Genomic DNA, 27304 nt, shown 5'->3' with positions numbered 1-27304 from the left:
TAGCCAATTTGATCCCATCCCTCAACTTTTGCCTCAGGATCAACTTCATCCCTCAACTATGAAATTGACCAATTTTGCCCTTATAATGAAAATTTCTCCGCATAATTTTTCTAACACAACTTTGTACAAGTAATCGGCATCATCTAAATTTATACACACATTTTTTTCTGCACAACGTTGTGCATAACTCATTCTAGATAAACTTTTCAATATGAATTGGTTAGCCATATAGCTAATGATTGTAGCTACCCACATGTTAAATAAGGAAGATATGGAAAATGAAAGGAAAGAAACAGAAATAGAAGAAAACATTTCATGCACTAATAATCTGGCCATGCTAATGATTGTAGCTATCCACATGTTGAGAAATTAAGGAAAAAAAGAAAAAAATAAATGTCACGTGGAAGGATATTGGCGCATCACGCACACTAAGGTGGGGGCGTCCTAAGGTGGACCCCATGGAATGGAGCGCGTCAGGTGCATCGCGCGCCCGCAATAGCTCTAGCGAGCGACTGCTAAATTGGAATCCAGTGACTTAGTAGAAATTTGAAGGTAAAATAAGCAATTTGATCCCTCAACTTTTGCCTCAGGATCAAATTCATCCCTTAACTATGAAGTTAACCAATCTTGTCCTCAAACTTTCTATTTAAGCTCAATTATATCGCTAGTCTTATGTGGCATGCCTACTCAACAATGGATGATGCAAAAGGTAAAAGTGAGACAACAGATATAAATAGACTCTTTTTACCTCTGATTTTTCCTCAAATTTGATGTCTCGTAAAAAATATAGTTCAACAAACAATGAGAATATATGAATAAACAAAAGTGTAAACCTTTTATTCATAGACACAAGATCATCAATAACTTATTTTAGCTATGTCAGTGAATTATGAATTAGTATACCACTTGAGTTCATGCCGTTGTTGGACTTGGTAACACGTCCAGAATCTTACATACGCGTATGACTTGGCATGCCGTGTATGGCATGCCACGTCACCCTAGAGATTAAATTGAGCCTAAATGAAAAGTTTGAGGACTAAATTGGTCCATTTGATAGTTCAAGACAAATGTGAGCCTGGGAGGAAAGTTGAAAGATGAAATTGGCTATTTTGCCAAACTTGAACTAAAATTTTCTGCAGCATCCCCCTTATTTCTAAAAGAAGCACTAGCTGGAAACAGTTTGGACTACCCAACCGCAGAATGTTTCGTTCGACATGCCGGCGCGCGTGTAGAATATCGAACTGTGGTTGTATAAGATCATGCGATGCGCAATTTCGCTCTCTTCTAGTGTGGACAATAGAAGATATTATTATACCTTACATGTCTTTATCCTTATACGGCCAGTTCCGCCCACTGCTCAACCCACCGCTCTTTTCAATTGTTTCTAATTTCTCACCCTAAAGATTATAACTAGGCAATGCACATGTAACGACAAGTGGCAATGCATGGCTTACACTGGTGCATATGTGAAATGTACCACAACAAAGATATGTCTGAACTTTGTCACAACAGTGTACTTCGTTGCGTCGAATATGTACTAATACCTTTTGTATTTGAGTTGCTCCCACCAATTTGTCACGCTAAAAGTCCTTCCTTTGGCACCATGAATAGTAACATACTGTGTGCGCTGGTTGGAGTGCGTAGGGATGGGGGCACATGCCCCTACTCACAAGTCACATTTCTGTTCTTTTTTTCCGAAGCTACTCACAAATTATACATTCAGTTTGCAGCAGTACTGTGGAGAGTTTTGGACTAGCCATCTAGCACACACGAGGAGATGGGACAAGTGACCAGCTAATTAATAACAAGCCTTACAAGGGACTGGCGTGATGTTCAATTGACGCGCATGTGTTATGAATTTATGCTATTTCTTTTTCTTTTTTCAAAAAAGAAAATCCTCGCAGCTTCATTTATGTTATGGCCATTCGTTCTCGAAGCCACAAGGGATTGTATGACCGATTCGTTTCTGTCTATAGGCTCCACGCGCATCATAGCGCATCATAGGACCTTAAAAAGTTAGGATTCTTTGTCTTTATATAATAATAAAAAATAATAATTATTATGGTAGTTTAAGTTTTTATTTGGAGAGTTTTCTTATCCAGATTTCATGAGTATTTTTTTTACTTCCTGTTCCTATTACAATAATCTTATTACTCATACGACTAGAGCTTAACATCGAGGATGAGCTATTGCTTCATCTCTAGCATGAGACTAGGATGAAAGTATTTTTTCGTAGCGGTTTAGAAGGAATTGACTCAAAAGAAATTCAAGGGGCATTTTTATATAATATTCATTACTACTTTCTCATTCCAAAATGTAAGCCATTTTATTTTAATCCTACGTCAAACAGTTTTTTATTTTGATCAAATTTATAAAAAATTATAATAATATCTATAGACTCGGTCAAAGTTATAGAAATTTGAATTCTGATAAAAATGAAACAATCTAAGGAGCACAAACCATGCATATGGTGCTATAATAACTGGACAAGATATATATATATATATATTATATAATTGCACACCGTTCATGTTTTTGCTCTTCTTTTTTCTTTCAATCCAAAGAGGCCTAAGATAAACAATATTTCAGATAAATTTGATTTGTTTGGCTTTTGTGATTTCCTTGGGTCGTTCGATCATCACGACCGTTCGCCGCTGCATTGTCACCGTTCTGCTTCCCACTTCCCCATTCCCGTCCTGCTCCCTAGTCCCTACGACGAGAGGCCATTTCGCGCCTAAATTCAAACACGGAGTCTGATTATTAAAGAAAAAGAGAAGAGAAAAAAAAAATCCCCGAAGCTAGATGCCCACCGTGACCTACCGGTACCAGGCCCTCAAGGAATCCCTCGCCGCCGCCATCACCTCCTCCTCCTCCCCCCAGGCCGCCGCCGACCCCCGCCTCCCCCACGCGCTCGCTGTCGTCTCTGGCCTCGCCGCCAACGGCTACCTCGCCTCCCTCCTCGTCGCCCGCTACGCCCGCCTCGGCGACCCCGATGCCGCGCGCGGGGTCTTCGACGCCGCCGCCGCCGCCGCCGCCGCGACCTCCTCCTCATCCCCCGCGGCGGCGCCGCCCAAGCCGCTCCTCTACAACGCCATGCTGCGGGCCTACCTCGCCCTGGGCCGCCCGCGCGAGGCGGCCGCGCTCTTCCGCGCCATGCCCCCCGGCTGCCCGCGCGACCGCCATACGTTCCACCTCGCCGCCACGGCCTGCGCGCGCGCCCCGGACCCCGAGATCGGCCGCCGGGTCGGGGCAGCCGCCGCGGCCGCGGGGCTCGCGTCCGACCTCCTGGTCGCCACGGCGCTGGTCGGGATGCACGCTGAGGCCGGGGACATGGGCGCCGCGCGGGGGGTGTTCGACGGAGTGCCGCGCCCGGACGCCGTGGCGTGGAACGCGCTGATCGGCGGGTACACGCGCGCGGGGCGCCTGGGTGAGGCCCTGGAGATGTTCGGCAGGATGAGGTCCGAGGATGGAGCGCGGCCGACGGAGGCGACGCTCGTGAGCTTGGTTTCTGGTTATGCCGGCTTCGGTCCTTGGAGGGGCAGAGGTATGATGCACGGCGTTGTGGTTAAGTCTGGCTTCCACTGCAGCCTCTTCGTTTGCAATTCTCTCCTGGAGATGTATGCGGAGTTGGGCTCTTTGAGCGAGGCGGTGACGGTGTTTCGGCATATGGAGGCGAAGGACTCTGTTACTTGGAGCTCGATGATTGGTGGACTTGTTCGGAATGGCAAACCGGGACATGCTATTAAGCTTTTCCACTGGATGGTTTTGAATTCGGAGGTGTTGGTCACACGGTCTATCTTGCTTAACGTGATAATGGCCTGCGCTGAGTTGGGGAACTGGAGAGAAGGAAAATGGATTGAAGAAAACTATGTATTGTGTAATGGCAGTGCATTCAAGAGAGATCCCTCTGTATTGACCGCGCTGATATATATGTACGCAAAATGCGGACAATTAGGTTGGTCTGATTGTCTTCTTCATGGATCTGCAGAGGTTAGAAGCGACGTGGTTGCATGGAATGCCCTGATCAAAGGATGTGGAGAGCTTGGACAAATGGACAAGGCAATCTGGTTTGCAATAGAAATGCAGAGGATGGGCATTGATCCGGATGCTGTTACATTCTTGGAGATCCTACCAATGATCTCGCTGATTCCCTCGCTGAAGAAGGGGATGGAAGCACATGCTCAGATTGTCAAAAGGGGTTTCCAGAATGAACGAACGATTGCTAATTCACTTGTTTCCATGTATGGTCGGTGCGGGAGTCTTAGTCTTTCAGTTGGTGCCTTTGCTGGGATTATGGACAAGGATGCAATCTCTTGGACTTCTATGATGCAGGTATATGCATGGAATGGACTTGCTGCAGAAGTTGTCAAGCTTTTTGAGCTGATGAAGGAAACAGAAGTACAACCAAATCACTATACTTTTGTTGCTGTGCTGGCTGCCTATAAAAACACAGGTCTTGTTGAGGAGGGAATTGGCTTTCTTAAGTGCATGAAAGAACAGTATGGTCTAGAGCCTCATATTGAGCATATATCATGTGTTGTTGATATGCTTTGTCGTGCTGGTCGCTTGACTGATGCATACCACCTGATCCAGAATTCTCGTTCTGAACACGTGAAAAACCCTATAATGTGGGGGACATTGTTAAGTGGTTCCCGTTCATGGGGGGATTTGGTGATTGGAGAAGCAGCAGCCAGGCATCTTTTGTCCTTGGATCTAGAAAACAGAGCTAACTATAAAATGCTGGCTGATATTTATGTTTCACTTGGGAGAAGGGACAATGCTGATGATGTCTTGAGACTGTTGATGTCAAGAGAACTGGATTTGAGACCAGGCTGTACCTGGACTGAAAGTGGCTAAAGATTGCAATATATGCTAGAAGGTATGATTATATCAATAAATGTCAATTGACGAAGTTCAGTTGGAATTTCTTGTTCCATATAAACATCTCTTGTGTTAATATTAAGGAATAAGGTCCTCTCATGCCATTTCAAACTTGAAAATTTCCAGCTTGTGTCACTGACGATGTGGGTCCGGTCTATCAATGGATTTCATGTGAGAGATTAGGAAAGTTTGCTGTGGCTAACAAGCAGCCTGGCAGGATTAAGCTCACAAATGGACATTTTCGTGATCAAAATTAAATGAAGGGGAAAATGGTAATATGATCATTACAGTTAGACCAAGAATGACATTTGGCGCCACCTCTTTTATAGAGAACAGAGGGCAGGAAAAAGCAAATTAATGAAGCATCTAGACTATTATGCTAAACCTAGAGATCCTCTGAGTGCTACCAAATTCAATATTAAGTGATTGCAACTAATGAGTGAGTTAGGAGTTAGGGCTGTTGTACTTTGTCGAATAGATGATATATAAATATCCGTGTTCATTAAAAGGTTTCCATCTTGGTCCCTTTATTACTGCGTTTTCTAAGGATGAACACTAAGTATTGTACTATGTGCATGAAAGATAATTACTGTTGTTATTCTATTTGACAGTCAGTGGTCACCATCTCAGTGGAGCACATTGCACAGCTGCACCAATAACTTGAGATCCATGCTATAAAGCATGTTCTTTGTTTGCTTAGTTTACATTTATTATTCTGTCTAGCCTACTTTTCTTTTCTAGGTTAGGCCAAGTAAACATTGACTATTCAACTTCTTCTTGAACCCTGTAGTGCTTAAAGAGAACTGATACTATGGGGATTATAGAGATTTCTGGAGCTAGTCTTATTGAGGGCTATGTTATTAGGGCTCATGGCATGTTTTAAACCTATAATTATTAAAGTATCACAGGGTCAAATACAAATCAAGAAGGTTGAAAATTTTGAGGCTTATGTTGGGCCTTATGCTGATTGTTCATTTTATTGCTATTGCAATTACAATTCATAATAAATATATCATAGTCTCTGTTGATTCAGGTACCATAAAAAAGCCTCGGAAAATTTGCTAAATGCCATCAGAGAGAGTTCTTTTGTCGGATATCATCGCAGTATGGATTGTTAGAAAAATTGTATTTATTTCATTTCCTTCCTCTTAAATCACCCTCAGATAATCATTGCCTAGTGGTTATTTTCTTCTTCAAATTAGAACCCTTTCTTTTAGCAAATTTACCGGGAAGATTTGATCAGTACCTGCTACGAATTTGTGGTGAAATCAACTAAGTTAATAGCTTCAAGGCAAATCATGCAAAAAAAAAACTCGGTAGGCAAAACCCAGAAGAGTGCACAAAACCCATGTCTGTAACTGAATGCTAATGGTTAATCCCTGTCTAGACTCTGTTGTGTTCTATGAATTTTTTATGTCAATATATGCTGTAAGTGCTCAAGGTTGCAGAAAGTGGCATCTTCAGACTGCTAGATCCCTCATTCCCACGTTTTCTTCATCTGTAATAATGTTAAAGTTGCAAGACCTTTTGCTTTTTTAGTCAAGACCCTCATGATTTATTTTACCACCGATTCTAGAATCAAGATGTGGAAAGACCTGTTCTTTTTCCTAGGATCATGACTGTCTTTCTGGAAGTTTAGTCCATAATTTGAGAAGATTCTGATAAATTTCCTTCAAACATAACATATTGAATCGGCATTACAACTTAGGAGATTCTTAAAGTTATGAATCTGCCATACTGTTACAATTGAAAGTACTACATGTTCCAATTATTTCATGCTATTGAGCAAACGTCCTGCTTTATTGCACTTGCACAATACATTGAGAAACTCTGATATGAAGCCACAAAATCTGAAACCAGCTGTGATATGTGACAGTTAAATTTAAACCAGTCTATCAGCTGTAGGCTTGTAGTTTAACTTTGATAGAGGAATCTGCATATCAACTTGATTCATAACTCAGATGAGAGTTGTCTTAAACCTGAGAGCTATACAACAGGCTCCACCAAATAATTCTTAATACACGCTTATATTTCGTTCACCAAGTTCTTTTCTTGTTAACAAGTTCGACCATCCTCATAACATGAACATTTCTGGTATGATTCCTTTCTTCCAACTTCTTCAAATTTTTCTCAGGTTCTTCTTGTATAACTTATTAAGGATGCACCAAAATGCTTTGTATTTTCCAAAAATATGTCTTGTATTCCCTCTTCAATTTCTCTGGATCAACCATATAACCAGTTTCCTAACAATTTAATGTATACTAGAATTGCCTTCTGATGTTATCGCCAGTAAAAAGAATCTATGTGTGAACCTGATGCTGCATCCTAAGGGAATAACATGAATGCATGGAACTTTGGGCATTTTACTGATATTTAGTCTAATAATTTACATTTCCTCTCAAGTCAAATAGAGCAATTCACTTGACGATTCTGCTTTGCAATACCTGCATATACAGGAAGAAAAGGGTATGAGTGCGTTAATTGGAAATTTGATTAGACCGGTTCAGATGTCTCGGTGCAGGCTTACATTTTGTACGGAAGCAGGGCTGCTTCAGTGCTGGATCATCTTCAGGAGGTTGCTGTCCAAAGATCATCTCACAGCTCATGTCCTCAAAATCTGAACAATGGTAATTAATACAGTAGACATAAGTACATGCTATTCTGTTGCCCCTGATATAGAGCTTTTTGTAACAGAACATAAGCTAGTGTCCTATTTTGACCAGTTCAGTACAAAAATAACTGCTTAAACATAAAATTTGCTTTTCTATGATTCAGAAATAAAATATTTTAGTCAGGTTTGGAACACTGACTTGCAAGTGGAGAAAGTAATGAAGATTAGCCCGCAGACCATAAGCGGTGCCATTAAGCTAACATTCAATGGCTGTTACCAGTGATAACCACTTGGCAGGACAAAAGGAGGCATAGCAAATTCCAACACCAATTGATCTCCAATTATCTGTACTGATGTCATTAAATGTCAATATCTTTTGACCTCAAAACAATGATTGGTGTTGTTGAAATATTTCACCAAGAATGAGTCAACACTCACAATAATTGCTTCTCATAAGCAAGATTTAATCATATTGCTCTGATCATTGAAACATGATGGCTCTGTAGTGTTAAGTAAAGGTTCTTGTACTGTACTTGGTAACCACTGAATTGTGGAATGGTTGGAAAAGACACTACTATCAACTTGTTTCTGTTATTTGCAGTTTTCCCACTAAGAATTACAAGTAGGAGGAACCCCATTTTCTCTGTACAACTTGATTGCAATTGCTCTACAACCTGCAAACATGTTGGTCCCACTTCAGTCTTTTCTGTCCCCCAAATGGCAGCCTGTGATTCCCATGCCCAGAAAAGGCATAGTGCCTCAATAGAGAAGGTGTACTGGCAGGATATGAGATTTAACACATCAAGCTAAGTAGCTAACTTCTGTATTTTTGTGACTGAGAATCTTGATGCGTTGCTTTCAGCGTTAAGATTCCGTTTCAGAGATAGTAGGAAGAGTTGTGCGGGTATGGACGTCTTACATGAGATGTCCAATACAAAGACTTTCACCAGTACTACTTAAAGTGGAAGGTCATATTCTGAGTTCAATTATGTTTGGCCGCAGTCAGTATAATGTTCAGCTATCGAACAATTAGGCTAGTGACCAAAGGAACTTGCAGTTAAAGTTTTGACACATTTGAATTTGAGATGATGATTGATTGACTGCCAGTCCACTAATTTCTTCCGAACTTTATTCATTGGCTGGAGTTGATTATTTTTCTTGTATTCTAAAATCGAAGTGTTCACGCTGTTTTACTCATTGATATGTTTAGTTTAGTCTCTCAGGCTATCGTCTCATGGATAAGAACATATGGAACTTACTGGGAGACATGTAGACAGCCGTGCCGAGTGAATCTTGGATGAACTTCTGGCATGGGATCTTGCAAAGATTCGTGCACATCCCAACACAGTTGGTGCTTTCCAGAAATCTGTCAGAGTAAGATAAGGAAGAAAAGGTCAGGAATACCTGTACCACTATCCTGTTCTTCACCATTTTTTTGATATGCCTGCACCTTACTATGTTTTTCTAGATTGTTTCTAAGAGTAGTCGCACTGCATGGATAGAATTGTCTATCGCACTAGCCTGTACCTTTTGTTATTTTTTATTTTTAAATGTATCCCTATTTATATAGCTAGTTTGTGGAGTATGAGTAGGATTGCCCAGTTCGCCACAATTACGACATGGGCAGTACATGTTGCATTTGAGCCTTAGTTCTTCCACACCTTTTCCAAGTGGTTTTACTTGAGTAAAGATTGACATATTGCAAAAAGTTTATGCTGAGCTAATTTACGCTGCAGATTCATAACGTGGCAATCCTAATCATATTTAGATAGACCTTAAGAATTTATACTAGCTATGAAGTCTTGACACCCAGAAGTTGTTTGAACAATATATATTTAGGAAAAAGTGGGGAAAAAAATCCATTTTACTCTCTTCAACAATTCACTTTATCCGCTTAGTACCCTAGACTCAAGCTACTACTCCAAACTATTTTAATTGGTCCAATCTACCCCCTAATGATATTTCTCTTTTTTATTTCTCCACTTACAAGTGGAATTTGAACTTAAAATTTTGCAATGTAACTTATAATATGATGCCCTATGCTAGAAAAATACATTATGATTTTTTATGAATATTTTCATGCAGAATTATATTTTTTGGAAAAATTTTGTGTTAAATATTTTCAAATTATGAAAATAACCATGAAAAATTTTAATATATTTTTTAACATATGGCATCATGTTCTCTATCCACTTACAAAATTTGAACTTAAAATTCAATTCATACGCGGAGAAACAAAAAAAAGCATTAGAGGTTAGATTGGACTAATTGGAATTGTTGGGGGAGTAAATTAAGCCTAAATTTTGCTCAGGGGGTTAAGCGGACAAAGTGAATTGTTGACGGGAGTAAAATGGACTTTTTCCATATATTTATACCTGCTAAACTTATGCAATGAATGCAGTCTGCATCTAGCTTATTCATGCAATCAAAGAATCTGGATGTTGAACGGTTTACCTGCATTTGGGGACGTAGACCACATTCTTCTCTTTCCTTCCATCAACTTCCGATTCCCTGACCTTGCATTCGTTCAGTGACACAATGATTACTCGTACAACTTTATGAATACTGCTGGGACGCGTATACGTAAGAGAACACACACACACACACACAAAAAGAAAAGGAAAAAACATATTGGAGAATGTTGCATCCATGACTGCATTTTCCACTACTATATGCACTAGATGCTCAACATGCATGAACTCTTAAACAATACTCTGTTTCAGGCTATTCCTTTGTCATTCCTCAAATAAATTATAATATGGAGGAGAAAGATGTGTTATACCTCGCATGGTCCAACGAGCCAAGGGAAGAATATGGTGGTGAAGGCTGCGAAGTACTCCCGGGAAAATCTTGAAGGCGGCATCATCACCTTGATCTGCCCAACAGAATGAACGCTGTCAATCCAAGCAAAGGTAAAATTAAATAATTCTACCTTCTATTCAAAGAATACCCTACTTCCTGAACTGTCTGTATACCTCCTGTCATTTTGAAAGGATTTTACCAACTTTGCAACAATGGACATTACTTTTCCAGAGCATAAAACCACTTGCCATTGTGAGGATGTAGCTGGGGAACGCGCGTTCCAGAGCGGTGGCCACAGTCTGCCACTGCTGATCAACCCTGAACAGCCCGGAGATGGCGAGGGCCGCCTCTATCAGGCCTTCGTAGCCGTCCTTTCCGTTCTTCAGCCCTGCGTAACACATCCACTGAATCCACGCTGGTAGGAGTATCAATCACAAGACTGTAGGGAAACCAGTTAACAAACTTTCCCATGCTTTTCATCATGCCTTTGTCCGCTGTCAGCGCCGTGCTGGGGAGAGGATGAGAAAAACTGAGAGGGCCAGCATGGGGTTTGGTCTGGTAGGGGCGGAGGGCACCGTGCAGAACAGTGTAGGACACCGCGGCGGCCACTGTGCTGACGACCGGACACGGTGTGACAACGCGGTGTCGGTCCCATTGTGCAGTCGATCTAGGCCGTCCGGTTCAGATCCGACGGTTAAGGTTTATGATAAGGCGCGGAAGTACAGGGATCTACTACGGCCTTAATTTACTCCTCCAGTGACGAGAGAATCTTCCTCCGGCTAACTAAGTGGGCTGTGAAGGATGCTTAATTGTTCTAAACAGGTAGAAATTACAAGAGGGTAAGTGGTTGATTTTTACTGAAGGGAAAAAAATCTGCACGCATGATGTCTTTTTGGAGGTCGACCACCATTTTCTTGGGTATCTTAGCTCCGAGAGAGGAAAAAGGTTGGAGGAGAAAACCCAAAATTAAGGATAGATTCATCCACTACTAGATTCCTAGAAATGCGCACCTCACACCTGTGCGAATCGCAGGTTTCGACCTCTCTTAGTTGCCGATATGCTGATGATGCACTTCCGTTTCATAATTTTATATATATGTACCTTATTGTACCTCCCTTTTGGATGAATTTTAACAAGCTTTTCGCATCTTTTGGACTAGTAACACAACAAACACTTACAAATTGTTTTTTTTAAAAAAAAAACACTTGCAAATTCAACACAAATTTAAAATTTGTAAGAGGTTCAAATAGGCATCGGCACCAGTCCGTAGAAGTCGAGGAGGGAATCTGTAGGCTCGGGACGAAAACTTAGCGTCACATCATGCAGTCGCTTGCATGATCATCAACATCAACCATTGCTAAAATATGGACATGGGCATAGGAGGACACACCACTGTACGTCTATAGCAAAGAAGCCAAATACTAGCACATCAAAAGAGACGCATGAATGAATCCGAGAAAAGAAAAGAAAAAAACATGAACAGTTCTCCAAAAGCATGGGATTATTCAGCTTGGTTCATGCAAATCCAATCGCAGTCATGGAGGCGCCATGGCTGCTGGCTACGCACGCGGAAGCTTTCGATCATTCCGAAGGTGGCGAGCGAGAGAGAATGCGTAGGCGCGAGGAGTACCGGAAGCTTCTTGAAGGTTCCGGGACAGGTACCCGATGGCCAGCTTGTCGAACCAGTTGTCGCGGTACACCGTCGTCGTCGTCTCCCTCACCGGTGGCGGTGGCGACGGTGGCGCCGCCGTCACCATGTTCCTGCTGGCCGGTGGTGGCGCCGCCACCACGTCCTGATGCGGCCTCGCCATGACCGCCCGCACGGCGGAAAGCCCGCGCTCCCTCCTCGTGTAGCAGCAGCCCCGTCGCTTCGTCGGAGAGGGTGGTGCCGCCGGCTGGATGCCGCTGCCATGAGCGTGAGCTGCTGCAAGGAGCATGGCGGAAGTGGCTGCGGCGACCTCCCCGTCTCTCGCTCTTCTTCTCGTGTGCGTCGAGAGAGCGAGGAAGGAGAGAGGCTGGAGCGGGAGGAAGAGGATGCTTAGCAGCAGCAGGTGTCGTAATATAGGCCGGCGTTGTGGTTTGACTTTTATATATTGAGAGCGATCGAGGCGCAGCTTGCAATTTTTGTTCTTTTTTTTCTTTGAAACAGCTTGGAAATTGTGATGACGAGCAGCAGCAGGAAGTGCCCAAAACCGCAGGGAGGCGGCATCTTCGCCGTGGTGGGCTCGGAATCATGCAACGACACACTGCTCGGCTTCCTCTTTCTTTTCTCCCCATCACGAGGCTGCAACAAGGTACTCCCTGTTGATGTACACTGTACACGTTGCACCCATATATACGCACATGCGACCATGTAAACACCACACTGTACACGGGCTAGTGACATGTCGGAGATTTTTTTTTTCTTTTGCTACTACTAGAGCTAGTAGCTAGCTAGGAAGGCACTGCACACATGAGGCACGCAACCGATCCACACGCATGCCCTGTTTTCTTCTTTTTTTGGATTGGTTCAGCTTGGCCTGCCATTGGTATGGTTACTTCATGATGCTGTTGTTGAGGTGGAGGAAGAATCGGTTACCGCGACGCTTGGTTTTGCTTAATGCGCTACTAATCATCATCTAATGCCCCATTGATTTACCTTATTAACCCCTGGTAACACTAACTATGCACTGGCCACTTTAATGTGCACCAATATCACTTACTAGGCAGTAGCGGAGTAGCCACTATTGAGCAATCCCAACCCGGTGACGAGAGAATTAATAAGGAGAAATAAGGAAATGGTTTCTCATCCAATAAACATGTTTGCACGAGAACAAAAGAGGGGAGAAGGGAGATAGGGAGGGGAAATGAGAGAGGAGATAGAGGATTGGATGCTAATTTATTTTGGAAAAAGTCCATATTACTTCCCTCAAGTATCATCAAAGTCCGGATAAATCCTATTTTTTGTTCAATTTACCCCCTAAACTATGTTGTTTGGTCCAATTTACCTCTTAATAAGATTTCTCTTTTTATTTATCCATGCACAAGCGAAATCTTGAGTTAAAGTTTGCAGGATGATAGTAGACATATAGCATATTTTATAAAAATATATCAAGACTTTTTCATCATTATTTTGATATGATATGATATTTAATAATAAATTAAAACTTATAATACAGAATTATAGAAAAAATAATGATTAAAAATTTATAATATATTTTTTGACATACATTGTGATTCCCGCTGCAATCCAATCTTAAATTAAGATTCCGCTTGTACGTGAAGAAATAAAAAAGATAAAATTGTATTAGGAGGTAAATTGAACCAGATGATTTAGTTTGGGGGCCAAATTGAATCAAGAGATAGTTAAGAGGGTTATCCGGACTTTAGCCATACTTGAGGGGAGTAATTTGGATCTTTTCTATTTATTTTTAATAAACCACCTATTGTAAATATAATTTTAATTTATGTGTAGCGTCTATATGACATAATTTTAATTTTAATGGTGTGTTTGGAAGAGCTAAAGTTGAGTGCTAAACTTTAGCACGTATTAGTACTGATGCATATGCTAAAGTTTTTAAGTCTTGGTCAAAATTTAGTCCACCCTATTAGCACTTCTGTTTGGATGAGCTAGTGCTAAAGTTTAGCACTTTTACGTATTAGCACCTGGACCTAATCGGGATCTAAGTATGGAAGCTGCGGGGTAATGTATTGGTTAGGACTGCCTAACTAGATGGGTCGGACTTGGCAGCCAGCTACAAACACAAAAACACACACACAAAGAGAAGATTATGCATGCATGGGTGTGGCTCTGTTTAACGTAGGCGGCAAACACACCCAAATATAGGTTGGCAATAAAACACATAACAAACTGTGGATACATATCTTCCAATGATGTGGATGTAGATAAGGTCGGGGTTAAGAGTTATTTGAACACTTACCTCGGCTTCATCAATCATCACCCCACCAAATGGCACTTCCCGGGTCATGGTACTGGGTCATCGTTTCCTACAAGGGATGGTAAGAATGGACAAGAGGCTTGTGTCTTTTACCTTTGGTTTTTACTTGGTAACCATTGTTAATTTCATTCTTTAATTGAACCTCGGGCATAAAAATATTGAACCTTTCGTTCAAAAAAAAAATTGAACCTCACGCACAAAGGTTCGGACACACCAGCAGGAATATAATCGTTTGCTCAGGGAATATTTCCGGACAGCTCCGTGCCAAAGATTTGGGATAACACTAGGAGGTTTTTTTTTTGAAACACAGCTTAAACTTTTGGATCATGTACGAACTCAAACTACATACACCCGGAAATACTGCTTTTTTTTTTGGATGAGGTCGGTGTCAAGATTTGAACCCCTAACTCCACATGGTGCTTCTCGAATGGTGGCTATAGCCTAATAATACTAGGTCAGACGTTTCTCACAAGGGATGGCGCGAGAATGGACAAGAGACCTGTGTCCCTGTTGCCTTTGGGTTTTTGCTTAGCAACCAATGTTTCATTTTCCAAGTGGTCATCGGGCAAAAAGGTTCAGACATTTCAGGAATGCCATCGTTTGTTCGGGGAATATCTCGGGAGCAGCTATAGATTTGGGATGACCACAACTATTTTGGAAACTACCGGGGCACTATAATCCAACTAGTAGGACATGGTTGGCTCAGAAAACAAGGCGATGATGCAGTGACCTGCAGGACAGCGTAAAAATACTTGCAAAATGAAACACTAGTAGGGCTTTTTTTTTTATAACTTGCCGACCAACTTAGACCACGTATGGAAATGAGAAATAATCCTAGGTAAAAAGTACTTGACGGTTTTTTTCATTGTCTTCGAGGTGCAACTTTGAGCACTACTTTTATAAGAATTTAGTTACAGTATGACACTATGAAAGTGCTTTTCAAAACAATCTTCGCATACGACTTTTTCGTTTTCCTGCCAAATATTTCAAAAGCTATTACAGTCAAATTCTCTAAAGCCGATCGGATCCCAGTCAAAGTGTCAAGCATTTGTGACTGGTTGTATTATTATCATGTAAGTACCAAACCTATATAGCCTTAGCGGATCTTTGTTTGTTGCCTGAAAGAAAAATCATATAGACCCTGTTTGGAATCTTGGAATTGAATTACATTCTAATAATCATAATTTAGACATAAATTTATTAAGCTAATATAATTATATATGGAATATATTTATACACTATTGTTGATCATACGAGAGAGATAGTTTCTGAGTGAGCTAATAAATAAAAATATAGCTTGGTGGTGTATAAAATTTTATAAATTTAGAATAGATTTATATCTAAATTTTGAAATGTGGTTGGAAAGTGACAGTGTACGCTGACGAGACCTTCGTGGCTTCGTCCAGCTTCGCCGGTTGCTGTAGTAGTAGTCATGGGGTGGAATGAGGGGCAGAGCCGACATTTGACGAACCGTCTTGAGATGAGATGATGGTAGAGCTTGCATCTTTTCTCTAATATTTGTCACCATTGACTTGAGTCACTAGATTCATCGTTGCTAACTTGTTACATCTTGCTTCGTAATTATTTATTTTGCCTACTTTTTTCAAAAAAGTAAAAACGTCAACCACATGGGAGCGAGGTCCTCCGAGCTTTGTTCTAAGAAAGTGTCAAGCTTCGAGCCCGTACTTTTTAAAAAGAAATAGAAATCACGTTGCCCCATAAGGGTTCGATAAACCTATATTTCAGGGGCACAATTACAGGCGAAAAGAGGCATTTTGGCAAGAAATGGTGACATCCTATCTCGTCCCAGGACATACTGGTGACTGGCTGACTGCCAATGGCATCATACGCGTTCTGCCATTTGCCCCTAATTCGTAAACTGATGCAACGACCGTCATTCTGCAGTTGCTTCGAATGCAAACCTCAGACGCACAGCATGCTGCGTGACATTGCTGTAGTGTACGGTCACAGCAGCCAGGGCAATCAGTCATTCACCGGTCCCTGCCTCACTTGTGCTTGCTGATGCTGACGGACATTTCTGCCCACGATCTGGTGCCGCACTAGACGAAGCCAACCGGGGGCAGAGTTGACATTTGAGAGGCAGTCTCCAGGTGCTAGTTCACCTTTCAAGCAAGGCACTTCACTTGGAGAGTTGGAGTTTGAAGCGGCATGTACTGTTGGGTGTCATCACAGTAGCCGTGAGATCAGCGGAAGGGGGCAGAGGTAGCATTATTTGATGAGCAGTCTCTCTAGGGTGATGGTAGAGTGCGGTGGGAATAGACGGTAGAAACCGGTATTATTCGACATCCGTATTCGAATGACTGTAAGTTTTAGGAATATTTGTATTATATTAACAAATAGAATGCCAATATAGATACATCTAGATTCATTTTTCCAAATATGAATATTGATCTATCCGAATTCTCAAATACGGATAATGTGGATGCTCTATCCGAATATGTAGAAGTAGTTTTATGAAAAACAATAGTGAGTAGAATGATGTTATGATATTTTCTGGTGTTCAATTTCTATCACATAATTCTTTCGATCTTACCTTTTTTCTTTTATTATTTCGTATGATATGGCATACATTGTAGCAAAGGAAAAAAACCCCTAACCTTTCCATCTCATATCCAATTATCCAAAATTCGTGCAAAAAGTGGTTCTCTATCATCTACTAAAAATGATTTCTTATGTTTGATTCTTGTCATGCTCGTGTCAATTTGTTTTTGTTTTACAATTTCTCGTTAAAGCTGTAGAATATCGGCATACAACTAAATCCTGTAGATATGTTGACGTGAGTATTATGATTTGTATTTGCATTCAAGGACATTCGAACTCGTAATAAAATATAGACGGGGATGTCAAAAATAGATTATCCAATTTGTATCCCGTCCCTTTCCACACATAGCTCCCCTAAATTCGAACTCATAATTTTGTTGCTAATACTTTGATCATTGACTTGAGTCTAGCCGCTAAATGCGTCACAATTGACGTAGCTCTAACTACTAAAAGGTACACGACTTTAAAACGCCCGTCTCTCACATTCTGCCCCCTTTGGTATGGTGTCGCCACCATGAACAAAAGGATAAAATGGAAAGAGCAAATCATGTTTCCTTCGCCTCCTTTCTAAAAAAAATAGCTCCGACGTTATATGACCCCTCTGCTGCAACTCGCAAAAATATCGCTCCTTTGCTCATTTTTCCAAAAAAAAATTTGCTTGGTTGAATTCTGATTGAGGGCAGTAGACATAATTTTCAACATTTTAATCCAAGTATCAATTCCTATACACAATGTCGCTCCTCCTTTGCTCATTTTTCCAAAAAAGAAAAGAAGCAAAATTGCTTGGTTAAAATTCTGATTGGTGGCAGCAGACACAATTTTCAACATTGTAATCCAACCAATAGGACACGCTTCATTCTTCCAAAATATGAGTTTTATGAGAGGCTAAAAATGTTTCACGACAGTTCCGTTTGGTGACATCCTATCAGAACAGACTGCCGGTGCGTCATAATTAAGCGTAAAATTTGTAAGGTCCTTTGGCCCTCATTCGTACGCTGATGCAACAGCCTTCATTCTGCAGTTGCTTCAAACGCAAACATCGGACACGTTATCACTCCTATCCAGCGTGACATCACTGTAGTGTACGGCCGCAGCAGCCAGCCCCATCATCCGGCGATCCCTGCTGCTGTTGTGCTCGCTGACGGACGATTCTAGCCACGCAAGGATAACCACTTGAAGCGACCTCGTGCCGCATCAGATGAAACCGACGAGGGGCAGAGTAGACATTTGACAACCTGCCTCCAGGTGCCAGTTGAGTGTGCAACGAGCCAGTACACAGTACAAATGTTTCTCAAGTCAGCTGCAACTCACCTTGAAAGGCTCTTTATCTCTTTCCACTTAACATTTATCACTGTAAACCTAACTCGACTCATGATTCATGAGATTCTGACTAGAAGTGTTTGCACAAGAATCGGATAAAATCTCATATTTGACGCCATGCAAATTTGCTACTTTCAATTTTTATATTCAGATCGGTTGGAATACAGACACAGTTTTCAGGCAGCCTTGCAACATAAACAAAACAAACACTAAAGGTTGTGGCAGCAAGAACAAACCCATCCTGCCACCTTCAACAAATCCATGGACAGAGTCAATCCGCGTCAGCTTGCCGTAGCCTTGCCGGCGACTTTCTGGGCGATCCAGCCCAGGCCGTCGTACAGGCCCTCACCGGTGATGGCGCACGAGGCCTGGATGTGCCAGTCATGGTTCTTTATGCTGTGGAGGGAGAGGGCGTCGGTGATCTCGGCGGGGGACATGGCGTCCTTGAGGTCCTGCTTGTTCGCGAACACGAGAACAACCGCGCCCTCCAGATCAGTGTGTTGGAGCAACCGGACGAGCTCGTCCTTGATGATGTTGATCCGAGCGCGGTCGGTGCTGTCAATTACTACGATGACAGCATGAGTTCCTCGGTAGTATGTTGCCCATGAAGTTCGTAGGCTCTCTTGTCCACCTAGATCCCACACCTGGTGCATTCATGCATAATGTTAGTACTAACAATGCATTCACAAACCAAAAAAAGTATTGGGTCATGGGCCGTTCTTCAGCTAAAGATACAATCATTTGGACACCATCCTAATATGGAAGTACAATTCTTATAATAGGCGAAGCACCGGAAAAATACAAGGTTTCCAAGTGAAACATTCTATTGGCCGCTAGCAGATTCACACACAATACTAGTATTCGTAACACTGATATTGCTAAGAAACAAAACGTAAAAGATATGATCGACCTGCAGCATGAAAAAACCCAAAGACGTTGATACTACATAAGTAACATGATAAACATCGCCACTCACAAGATCACGCAACTTGCAGCAAAATATATCTTTCCATGAGGCAAGTGTATACTGTACACAAGTCCTGTCCCAAGCATATTTAAATTGCAGGATTCTATGGCATCTTCTTTTAGCAACTGCCCAAAACAGACGTTTTTGTTTCCTTCAAGAAAGCATGAAGTAAATGATTGCCTCCATTACGAAGTGCAAATACTAACCATAAAGTGGTACTTTGGTACGAGTTGTCCAATGTCCGGGAATCGATTCTTTTAATTTATTTCTGCACTCAAGCAGTCAACAGAATAGATTCTCCAATTAAAAGTATGATTACAAAAATCATAATTTTGTTAGCAGTTTTAGCACAGGCCACCAAAGAGTTATGATATACACTTTAGTCAAAGGAAACTAAAACTTCTGGAGAGTAACTTGAGGACTCAAATCTTCTAAAGCAAGCATGTGGTAAAATTCTATTTTTTGCCCCTTTTTGATAGAGTTCAATTGATTGTTACAGCACACTGTACAAGGAAGATCAGTTTAATATTTCAAATTGAACTGTTCTTTACCCAGAGCTGTATGCCCTCCCCTGGAAATAGCAGAACTATTCAAAGCCCATAAACCTCAAAGATGGAGGCTGAAGGAGTACAACAAAAGAAAAAGATTAAATCCACTAGTTAAGAACTTGAGGTTGAACTACTACAGTGTGTTACCCAACCAAATATGTCATGACAAGATTCATTTCTTTGGGTACCATATTCAGTTATGGGTCAGTGAAACAAGAAAGAGCTGTCTGCTTGAGCCAGGACAGAAAGTAGAAACCGAGTTGGAATAATTCCCACAATGAAACAGAGACACCGTTGTTCTTTGTGTATGCCACCTGGCCATCGCAGGAAGATTGAAAGGTTGGGCTAAACGGTTTCCGAGGACAGATCATATACTCATAACCACTCGATACTAAGTGTTGGTGAATCCATTCGGTATTCACCACAGGCATCATACCGACACACAAGCTATAAGCAGATCTCAGGTACTGCATTATTCATCCTACACGATGAAATCCTGATGTGCTCCCAGTAACACAACCCCAATACCCACAATGGCTATGAACAGTTGAACACAGCCCTATTCAGATCAACACAGGTGGCTTTGCGGTCACGTGATAATCTCCCTGCAGTTCAGGAAATCTCAATCTTCCTAGGAATTGTGCATCAAGGGATGTAAATAAAAAAAGGAGCAAAATTTCACCTTTCCCCCCACCTGTAGAGCATAGATCTTAAGCCTAACCGACAAACGCGCCTCTTGCCCTACCTCGATCCGTGGTGCGGAGCAAGCTGGCCGCGCAGCGAATCCAGTCTAATACTCGTGCTCTGTGGCCCGGACGGGGGAGCAAGGGAGGAGAGAGGGAGAGGGAGGGAAGCTGACCTCGAAGCGCAGGTTCTTGAAGACGACCTCCTCGACGTTGCTGCCGATGGTGGGCGCGGCGGTGACGGCCTCGCCGAGGTGGAGCTTGTAGAGCGTGGTGGTCTTGCCAGCGTTGTCGAGCCCCACCACGACGAGCTTGTACTCCCGCGCCGGGAACATCAGGAACCACACGCGCGACATCCACGCGCCCATCCTCGCTCGTGTCCGGCCCCTCCCCCGCGCCGGGGCAAATCTGAATCTTGCGCGCGCGCCGGCGGTCGGTCGGTTGCCGGGTGGATCGGGGGTCGGATCGATCGGGCGATCGATCGATCTCTCGCGGGTGTGGATTGGAGGAGGAAACCGGCGTCGCCGGGTTAGGAGGAGGTGGAGGAAGGAATCGATTGACGCGTCGTCACCTGCCGGACGAGCGGGCGGATGGATGGGAATATCCGTGCTCCGTCCGTGGCAGGAAGTTTCGTCAGTCGCTGGGAGAGGGAAGAGCGCGTGCTTTAGGGCCGGGCCGGGCCGGGCCGTGTCTATCTTTTCTTTTCTTTCTTCTAAATAGAGATTACCAGCATGGCAGCATATCATATATTGCATAAGAGCATCCGGAGCATGTCCGACCGCTCCCGCCCTCAGACTGGACCCCACCCAGCATATAATTGCATAAGCTAATCACAATGGGATTTTATGATGAGTTTTATAGCATTAATTACTATGACACATCAGCATTTTGATAATATGATACTGATTTAATGAGGGAAGAGAAGGAACCAGTTTCATCACGACGACACTCTGCTAACTCATTTCCAAAACGTTGGAAATGGCGTAAAACGACCACTGTGACCGCCGTTGTTTCATGGAGGATCCTATACACTAATAGATCAACTAGCATTTAATTACACTGATTAGTTTTGGAAATAGTAAAATGAAACTCTCCATTGAGGTATAATATTTCATTCATCCTCGAAGCTGATGTGGTATTCTTGAAAACACAGTCATACGAAACTCCGATTGTGATTATGTGATTATGGTTAGCCTAAGACCGATCAGACCTCAAGAGGTGGGTCCTGTTTCGAATAAAAATTAATTTCCTTTCTCTCAATCCCCTGCCGATTGCACGCCAAGCTGCAGCATGCACGCGTCCTCGTCCCATCGTCGTCCTTTGCTGATTTTTTTTATTGCTTATGGCCCGATCTTTAGCTTGAAGTCGGATCTTTACCTTTTGCCCCTCTTAGGACCGGCGCTGTTATATATAAGGCCGGCTCTAAAATTTTAAAATCCCCTTATTTTCTGATACCCTAATATGCTTCTAGGTATCATGAAAAACAAATACTATTCATGTTGAACGAAAGACCTGTAAATTTGTGAACTAAAGTGTAATTTTGTTGCTCTAAGTAATGAATTTCGGGTTCATCTCGCTATGAAAAAAACATGTTAATCCAGGTGTAGCACACTGGCTGCATCTTGTGGAGAGTGAGGTAAAGATCTCTGATGGGGAAGGTGTAGACTCGTGCTCTCCCACATCAGGCACACTGAATATTTTTGGAATCTATTCTAGCGAGCCACAAATAGGCCATACATGATCTTATTATAAACAGTTAGTTTGCTTCATGTGCATGTGTCCCATCTGCTTGATGCAAATATGAAGTTGCTTTCGATTCGAAAATTTTGATGTGTATCGGGTGAATCAGCTACAGGAGTTTTTTGCTTTTGATGTTTGGGTGCAAAATATTTTGATGGAGTTTATAGAGGGCTAATTGCCACCTGAGAAATGAAGGACTACATTCTCCTCCCATTTCAACCTGATTTTTTGTTTTTCGTTTTCATGTGAACTGCTGTACATAGGAGATAATATGGAGAAATAAATGAGAACGGAAAACCTGATCCTGCTCCGGATTAGTACAAGACAAGAAGGCAGAGGTCAGAGAACCGGATGTGAAAAGGTCATCAAGAACCAGCCAGCCCGGGCCCATCTGGTCCATTCCAGACTTTCCAGTGGTCCAGAGCTTCCTTCATCTGGATGTGATGACACGTGGGACGCCGCGACACGCACCACAGCCTCCTCCACTTGCTCAGCTCCACGTCAGCAGAGACCGGGCCCACGCCCCGCGCCCTTTTGTTCCCCTCCACACTCTTGCTCCTCCTCGGCCTCCTCCTCAGTCCTCACCCCCCCCGGCACACTCCTCGACGACTCGGAGCCGGAGCCCGAGGCAATGGCGGCATCCAACGCCGCATCCGTGTCCCCGGCCGCCGCCCCGCGCCTCTCCCTGCTCCTCGGCCGCCGCCGCAGTGCCCGCGTCCGCGCGGCCGCCGCCTCGCCCGCCTCCGCCGGCGGGGGCGCCGGCGGGGGCTCGTACCTGGACATGTGGAGGAAGGCAGTGGAGCGGGAGCGGCGGTCGGCGGAGCTCGCGCGCAGGCTCCAGGCGCCCGCCCCCGCCGAGGCGGAGGCGGCCGCGGCCCCGCCGGTGGAGGTCGTGGAGAGGCGGACGGCGCGGTTCGAGGACCTGCTGCGGGTGCCGCGGGAGGAGCGCGACCGCGTGCAGCGCCGACAGGTCATCGACCGCGCCGCGGCCGCGCTCGCCGCCGCGCGCGCCGTGCTCAAGGAGCCGCCTCCCGCCCCCGCCCCGGCCCCGGCCTCGTCGCCGCCGCCGTCCCCGCCCCAGACGCCGCCGCAGAGGGCGGAGAGTGCCAAGGTGGGATCGGCTGGGGGCAGCGCCGCGAAGGAATCGGATCGGGGCTCCAGAACGTCGGCGCCGGCGCCGGTGTCGCAGTCGGCGGAAGGTACTGGTTTCGACTGGGTGTACGTGAGATGGTTTAAAGATCACTCCTTTTACCCGTCGTGATCCTTTTTTGCTGATTACGCGTAAAAGGAGCTTCCTTTTTAATGTCAGCGTGGTAGAGTGCAAAGAAATCATGAGTTGCTAATAAGGGTGCTCTGTTAAGCATTATATTGGGTAAATCATGAGTGCATTATATTGGATAAATCCTAGTTTTTCAAATAAATATATTGGATAATCCTTGGAAGAAAAAAAATGGTAACTTGAATAGGCTAAATGAGGGATCTTTTTTGTCGATTGGTTGATGGACCTTCTGAACCTTAAGGGACATTCATACATTGGTTGATGGACCCAGAGCGCTGATTGGAATTTTGGAGGATTGTCTGTTAGTAAGTGTTATGAATGAAGTCCAAGTTGAAATCAAATGATTTTGCTGAGTGTCCGCATGTGTATGAGTGGATATAACTATATTTGAAACTGGAGAATCTTGATGATTGTTGGTATGCATATAAGTGAATAAGGCTTGCCTGTTAATAAGCAGTGCGAATGAAACCAATGTTGAAATCGAATGAAGTTGCTGGGTGTCGGTATGCGTATGCGTGGATGACTTGAGCTGAAACCGGAGGAGCTTGATGATTGTCGCTAGCATTTGTTAGTTGCAGTTGGAATGTCCTGTCGTTTTCACAATAGCATGCAGATGCTAGGGATCTGTATTTTGTTTTGTGCTGTACATGCCAAATTTAGTAGTGTGCTTACACTTCTGTTACCTCTAGGTGAAGCAACTTTTTAGGAAACATAGATACTCTTTTTTATTTTATTTTCACTGAGACAATTTTGTTATGAAATATGTTTGTTTTTGTCAATGCAACGCCAAGTTCTTGATTATTTCAGATTATTTATAGTGCACTGGCAAGCAGTACTTCTAACTAACCAGAACAGTACTGCTTGGTATTCCTATCTGTATATAGAAAATTGAAACCATTTAGGAAATTTTGGTATCAAATATGATTTTTTTTTTCAAATCACTTGTGGCTACTGTATCAAGTAAATAAACTAGAAGTAGTGCTAACTGCTAACTAACCAATACAACACCTGTTAGTCCTCTCTATATAGCAAAGTTGTTAGTCTATGTTTCCTACATCCAGCATGAGAAATTTGCCCATAATTATCTAATTTCTCTGAAGGATGATTTGGATTAAAAACATTTATACTTCTGATAAACTGGTTCCTGGAAATCCCCGTCATAGGTTTTGTGCACTTGCAAGGCATTTCTAGTTGCAAGTCACATCAAAATTGTCCTGTTTGTTGAACATGAAGGTTATCTTTGGTCTTATGCTGTATGCTTTGCCATAACATTTTACTTACTGCAATAACATCCATCTACTTACAATGTAAGCTTCCATTCTGAGATCAGCAATCTGTTCTTCATTCAGTGCCAGAATCTGGGGGTTCATCTTCTTACAAGCAGGAAAGTTCCAAGCTTGGTACTCCAGGTCCAGATTTCTGGTCGTGGTTACCACCAGTGCGAGATAGCAGTAAACCTAGCAAAAGCGGTACTGGTTTGAAGCCATCCAAGAAAGTGGATCCTGTTTCCCGTCAGCCTGATCTGTTGGAAAAGGAAAAGTCAGCGGACTATTTATCACTCCCTTTTGAAACCGCCTTCTTTGAGAAGAAGGAAGATCGATCTCTTCCTCCCTTCCAGTCATTTGCTGAGCCTGAGAATGTGGATTCCAAGGCTGATCTAGCGGCTGATGCAAAGGAGACATTTGAAGAACAGTTCTCGAAAAATGCAGCTGAGGCAGCTAGAGCTCTTAGTGAAAGTGATGATAAATCAACCCATGGAATACATCCTGATGGTTCAATGTGGTGGAAGGAAACAGGTGTAGAACAAAGGCCTGATGGTGTACTTTGCAAGTGGACCGTTATTAGAGGAGTCAGTGCTGACGGTGCTGTTGAATGGGAAGACAAGTATTGGGAGGCTTCAGACCGGTTTGATCATAAAGAATTAGGTTCTGAGAAGTCGGGGCGTGATGCTGCAGGCAATGTTTGGCGGGAATACTGGAAGGAGTCAATGTGGCAGGTAAATTGCTGTCATATTTGGTAGCACTATCTGTTCACTGGATGCAAAATCTTCAATCTAGTTTATAAAGTATTTGCAGTATGTCAATTAATGTCTGTTAGCATTATCTGGCTTGAGATATCCACATCTGTGACTCTGCAACTGTCCCGGGATAACTATAAGTAAACTGTAGTGAGTAAACACGTTCCCAGAACATGAGTGAGTTTTTTTTTTGACTTGTTGCAGGATTACACCTGTGGGGTTATGCATATGGAGAAGACTGCAGATAAGTGGGGACAAAATGGGAAAGGGGAGCAGTGGCAAGAGCAATGGTTTGAGCATTATGATTCAACTGGTAAAGCTGAAAAATGGGCTGATAAATGGTGCAGCTTGGATCCAGATACACCACTGGATGTTGGGCATGCTCATGTTTGGCATGAAAGGTAAAGAGCTTTCACTCCTATCATGATTTATACCACTTCCAGGAACAACAAATTTCAGTGTTTTGTGCATCATGTTCATACTATGAGTTGCATGCTCAAATAAAAATCCACCAACCCTCCTCTGCACTACAGGTGGGGCGAGACGTACGACGGCAGCGGTGGAAGCACTAAGTACACTGACAAGTGGGCTGAGCGGTCAGAGGGTGATGGGTGGTCCAAGTGGGGCGACAAGTGGGATGAGCACTTTGACCCGAGCGGCCATGGAATCAAGCAGGGAGAGACGTGGTGGGCGGGCAAGTATGGAGACCGATGGAACCGCACCTGGGGTGAGCAGCATAACGGGTCCGGGTGGGTGCATAAGTACGGGCGCAGCAGCAGTGGTGAGCACTGGGACACACACGTCCCTCAGGAGACATGGTATGAGCGGTTTCCACACTTCGGGTTCTACCACTGCTTTGAGAACTCGGTGCAGCTCCGTTCAGTAAAGAGGCAGCCGCCGCACCGGAAGTGAAGTCTGAAGGGTTAGTACTATAGTAGTAGTAGATATTCAGAGACATTTCAGTTAATGGCATAATCTGAGTAGTTGGCTACTCATCTAGCTCACGTCCATCTCTAATTTTTTGTTGTGCTGAAGAGGTCATCACGTTTGTACAATAACATGGCTGGTTTTAGCTCATGTGCTGCTGTGACAGAGTGACTGTCAGAATGTTGATGCCTGGACTGGGTATTCAGATAGACACGGATAGATAAAATTATAGAATTTTATGTACTTATTACGAAACATTTATCTTTGTTTTCCTCAACTTCTCGCCTAAGGAGGCTATGCTGTCAAATTTTGTACCCTAAGATAGTCACAGTGCCTGGAGCTGATTCCCATATCTATACTCTAAAGTCTAATGTCATTACCTTCTTCTGGAGATGCCATTTGCTGCTTGGAATGTGTTTGGCCGGTCATGAAACTGAGATATGTTGTTGTATAATTCCAGGCTGCTGTTCCCAGATCAGGAACGGCTCCAGGAGTCAGTGTTGACCATCAAAGTTCATGGTCTGAACTTATAGCATTCATACTGTTTATGCAGATTCCGGGTAACCCTTTGGAGCCTAGGCACGGCTGTGGCCGAATGAGGAGTTGAGGACGCTGAACAGAACTTGCCTGCCTGAATCTGCTCTTGCTGCTTCAGCCTGACCAGCTGAAGGTGAGCCTAATTCCCTTCGGTGCTGCTGCATTTCTTGCGGTGCTCGCCGTCGATCATGTCCCGACCGAACCCATGATGAATAGCTCGGTTGCTGATGGTAGAGCCTGTCTGCGGTGGGAGAAGATCGATGAACTTTAATTGGATGGGCTCGTGTTGTCTGGAATAGGGGTGTGATCCTAGGATGGACTCTCTGAACTTGACCTGCTTCTGTTGCCATTAATTGTTGGCTGAGCTGAACCGGCTTTCATCGTCTCACATGTTTCTCAGATTTCAAAAAATGCATTCATTTTTGGTTTTCATGTGATTGTCATATAAGCTGTGACCCAGCAAAGAACCCTTTTTTCACTTCGAATTCAGCA

General features: G+C 43.3%; 4 protein-coding genes across 15 annotated transcripts; 2 read left to right on the top strand and 2 right to left on the bottom strand.

Annotated features, from left to right (window-relative positions):
* Nucleotides 1-2782: 2782 nt before the first annotated feature.
* LOC112903161 (pentatricopeptide repeat-containing protein At4g13650-like) lies at nucleotides 2783-12861 on the top strand. 10 transcript variants are annotated; one of them, XR_003230744.1, is made up of 5 exons: nucleotides 2783-4879; nucleotides 7403-7508; nucleotides 8703-8885; nucleotides 10216-10404; nucleotides 12444-12861. XR_003230744.1 is itself a non-coding variant. In XM_025972377.1 (2 exons), exon 1 carries the CDS (start codon nucleotides 2803-2805, stop codon nucleotides 4855-4857), a length of 2055 nt encoding a protein of 684 aa, XP_025828162.1. In that variant the 5' UTR covers nucleotides 2783-2802; the 3' UTR covers nucleotides 4858-4879; nucleotides 5915-6050. The 10 variants fall into 10 exon arrangements, 3 of the variants coding, with proteins under 3 accessions (XP_025828162.1, XP_025828164.1, XP_025828163.1); XR_003230743.1 differs by lacking the exon at nucleotides 12444-12861 and adding an exon at nucleotides 11830-11995; XR_003230742.1 differs by lacking the exon at nucleotides 12444-12861 and adding an exon at nucleotides 10526-11941 and having other exon boundaries at nucleotides 8716-8885.
* Nucleotides 7225-12416, bottom strand: LOC112903162 (beta-carotene isomerase D27, chloroplastic). Of its 2 annotated transcripts, XM_025972381.1 has the most exons (7): nucleotides 11925-12416; nucleotides 10543-10682; nucleotides 10275-10367; nucleotides 9947-10008; nucleotides 8752-8858; nucleotides 7409-7498; nucleotides 7225-7325 (listed from the first exon to the last, which is right to left on the bottom strand). In XM_025972381.1, the coding sequence occupies exons 1-7, from the start codon at nucleotides 12229-12231 to the stop codon at nucleotides 7285-7287; spliced, it is 840 nt and encodes a 279-aa protein (XP_025828166.1). In that variant the 5' UTR covers nucleotides 12232-12416; the 3' UTR covers nucleotides 7225-7284. The 2 variants fall into 2 exon arrangements, with proteins under 2 accessions (XP_025828166.1, XP_025828165.1); XM_025972380.1 differs by lacking the exon at nucleotides 7225-7325 and having other exon boundaries at nucleotides 7335-7498.
* A 5347-nt stretch (nucleotides 12862-18208) lies between the features above and the next one.
* On the bottom strand, nucleotides 18209-20986 carry LOC112903303 (ADP-ribosylation factor-like protein 5). The gene is made up of 2 exons (XM_025972543.1): nucleotides 20489-20986; nucleotides 18209-18758 (listed from the first exon to the last, which is right to left on the bottom strand). The coding sequence occupies exons 1-2, from the start codon at nucleotides 20678-20680 to the stop codon at nucleotides 18396-18398; spliced, it is 555 nt and encodes a 184-aa protein (XP_025828328.1). The 5' UTR covers nucleotides 20681-20986; the 3' UTR covers nucleotides 18209-18395.
* Nucleotides 20987-22615: 1629 nt separating this feature from the next.
* LOC112903375 lies at nucleotides 22616-27244 on the top strand. 2 transcript variants are annotated; one of them, XM_025972625.1, is made up of 5 exons: nucleotides 22616-23251; nucleotides 24681-25327; nucleotides 25553-25749; nucleotides 25882-26270; nucleotides 26829-27244. In XM_025972625.1, the coding sequence occupies exons 1-4, from the start codon at nucleotides 22684-22686 to the stop codon at nucleotides 26258-26260; spliced, it is 1791 nt and encodes a 596-aa protein (XP_025828410.1). In that variant the 5' UTR covers nucleotides 22616-22683; the 3' UTR covers nucleotides 26261-26270; nucleotides 26829-27244. The 2 variants fall into 2 exon arrangements, with proteins under 2 accessions (XP_025828410.1, XP_025828409.1); XM_025972624.1 differs by lacking the exon at nucleotides 26829-27244 and having other exon boundaries at nucleotides 25882-26666.
* Nucleotides 27245-27304: the final 60 nt, after the last annotated feature.

The sequence above is a fragment of the Panicum hallii genome, chromosome 8 (assembly GCF_002211085.1).
Source record: "Panicum hallii strain FIL2 chromosome 8, PHallii_v3.1, whole genome shotgun sequence".
In the NCBI taxonomy this organism is placed as follows: Eukaryota; Viridiplantae; Streptophyta; class Magnoliopsida; order Poales; family Poaceae; genus Panicum; species Panicum hallii.
The sequence above is the reverse complement of the archived record's forward strand: the minus strand, read 5'-3'. Positions and strand labels throughout refer to the sequence as shown.